Source organism: Primulina huaijiensis, unplaced genomic scaffold (assembly GCF_012295235.1).
Source record: "Primulina huaijiensis isolate GDHJ02 unplaced genomic scaffold, ASM1229523v2 scaffold205846, whole genome shotgun sequence".
Taxonomy (NCBI): domain Eukaryota; kingdom Viridiplantae; phylum Streptophyta; class Magnoliopsida; order Lamiales; family Gesneriaceae; genus Primulina; species Primulina huaijiensis.
The window spans coordinates 1-1,416 of record NW_027354235.1 but is presented as its reverse complement, the minus strand read 5'-3'; the positions used below and the strand labels follow the sequence as shown (position 1 = coordinate 1,416).

Genomic DNA, 1,416 nt, shown 5'->3' with positions numbered 1-1,416 from the left:
TTTTTTTCCCAAAATAGAATTTTATTCTGGAAAAAAAATTGATGACACGAATTTTCTCGTAAGTATTTCACTGCACGTGCCACACTTACTATAAAACAAGCCACGCTGTCTCTCTGTGCGCTTGCCTCTCTTTGTTTATATCTATCTCTAATAATCACACTTCTGTTTGAAGAACACCCAATCCAAGGTGTCTCTACGTGTTACTTCTTCTGTTTTTTACTTGAATATCTCTGAATCTAGCATCCGTTTCTTCACCGGAGATTAACCCAATGGGAGAGGTCTCATTCTCTTTCCTTTCCCACAATTTTTTCGTTATTTTTTCTTGATTAATTCTGGTTGTTTTGATTTATTTATGTATTTTCTGGTGTTTTTTGCAGGAAGCTGCGAAGAAGCCGCAGGAAGCTGCGAAGAAGGTGGAGGAGGATAAGAAAGAGGAAGCCCCTAAGGCTGAGAAACCAGCTGCCGACGGGAAGAAAGATGTTAAGAAACCTGAGGAGCCTAAGGCGGCGAAGCTGGCGCCGCCGGCGCCTCCTCCGCCGCGTGAGATTGTGTTGAAGGTGTACATGCATTGCGAGGGGTGTGCTAGGAAAGTCCGCCGCTGTCTCAAAGGCTTCGACGGTAATGAATGAAACCTGCAGATCCAAGCCTTCTTTTCTGAGATTTTTGTCTATATGTCATCAAATTCTGTAAAACCCATTTCTTGATTTGTGATTTTAGCTTGATTGTTTCGTTTTTTTTAATGGATTTTTACTGGGTTTTCGCAGGTGTGGAGGAGGTCGTAACAGATTCCAGGGGCAGTAAAGTGATTGTGAGAGGCGAGAAAGCAGATCCATTGAAGGTTTTGGAGAGGGTCCAGAAGAAGAGCCACCGCCCCGTGGAGCTTATTTCTCCAATCCCAAAGCCTGAAGAAGCCAAGAAACCTGAAGAAAAAGAGGTGGTCAAAGTTGAAGAGAAAAAGGAGGAGGTTCGTTATTTAGTATCTATTTTCAAGAAAATTATATATATATTTCACACAAAAAAATATCTGTTCCTTTATATATATATATTTATATGTAACTAATTTGTGTTTCTTCTTGGTGCAGCTACCTGTGATTACAGTGGTGTTGGGAGTTTACATGCACTGTGAAGCTTGCGCACAGGAAATCAAGAAGCGGATTCAGAAAATGAAAGGTGGTGTGTGTATATATATATATATATATTTATCATTTGGTTTTAACATTTTTGTTTTCAAGAGATGATTTTTTTGCTACCCTTTTCAACTTTCTTCATTCTCTAAATTTAGTTTAGATTTCTCATGTGATTCCTTAATTCTTGAATTGTGGGAACTTATTCTTTATGTTTTGTTTGAATTCATTCAAACTAAGGTCAATCTAGACCTTCTTTATTGACTATTTTTTATTCCCATTTAATTCATTA

General features: G+C 38.4%; 1 protein-coding gene across 1 annotated transcript; it reads left to right on the top strand.

Annotated features, from left to right (window-relative positions):
• Positions 1 to 128: 128 nt before the first annotated feature.
• LOC140966382 (heavy metal-associated isoprenylated plant protein 7-like) lies at positions 129 to 1,327 on the top strand. The gene is made up of 4 exons (XM_073426683.1): positions 129 to 278; positions 378 to 618; positions 765 to 964; positions 1,083 to 1,327. The coding sequence occupies exons 1-4, from the start codon at positions 270 to 272 to the stop codon at positions 1,236 to 1,238; spliced, it is 606 nt and encodes a 201-aa protein (XP_073282784.1). The 5' UTR covers positions 129 to 269; the 3' UTR covers positions 1,239 to 1,327.
• The last annotated feature ends 89 nt before the right edge of the window (positions 1,328 to 1,416 follow it).

Excerpts from the sequence above, each read along its gene's own strand:
- LOC140966382 (XM_073426683.1), top strand. Across the intron at positions 619-764 it reads CTGTCTCAAAGGCTTCGACG|GTGTGGAGGAGGTCGTAACA; the intron begins GTAATGAATGAA and ends GGGTTTTCGCAG. Across the intron at positions 965-1,082 it reads TTGAAGAGAAAAAGGAGGAG|CTACCTGTGATTACAGTGGT; the intron begins GTTCGTTATTTA and ends TTCTTGGTGCAG.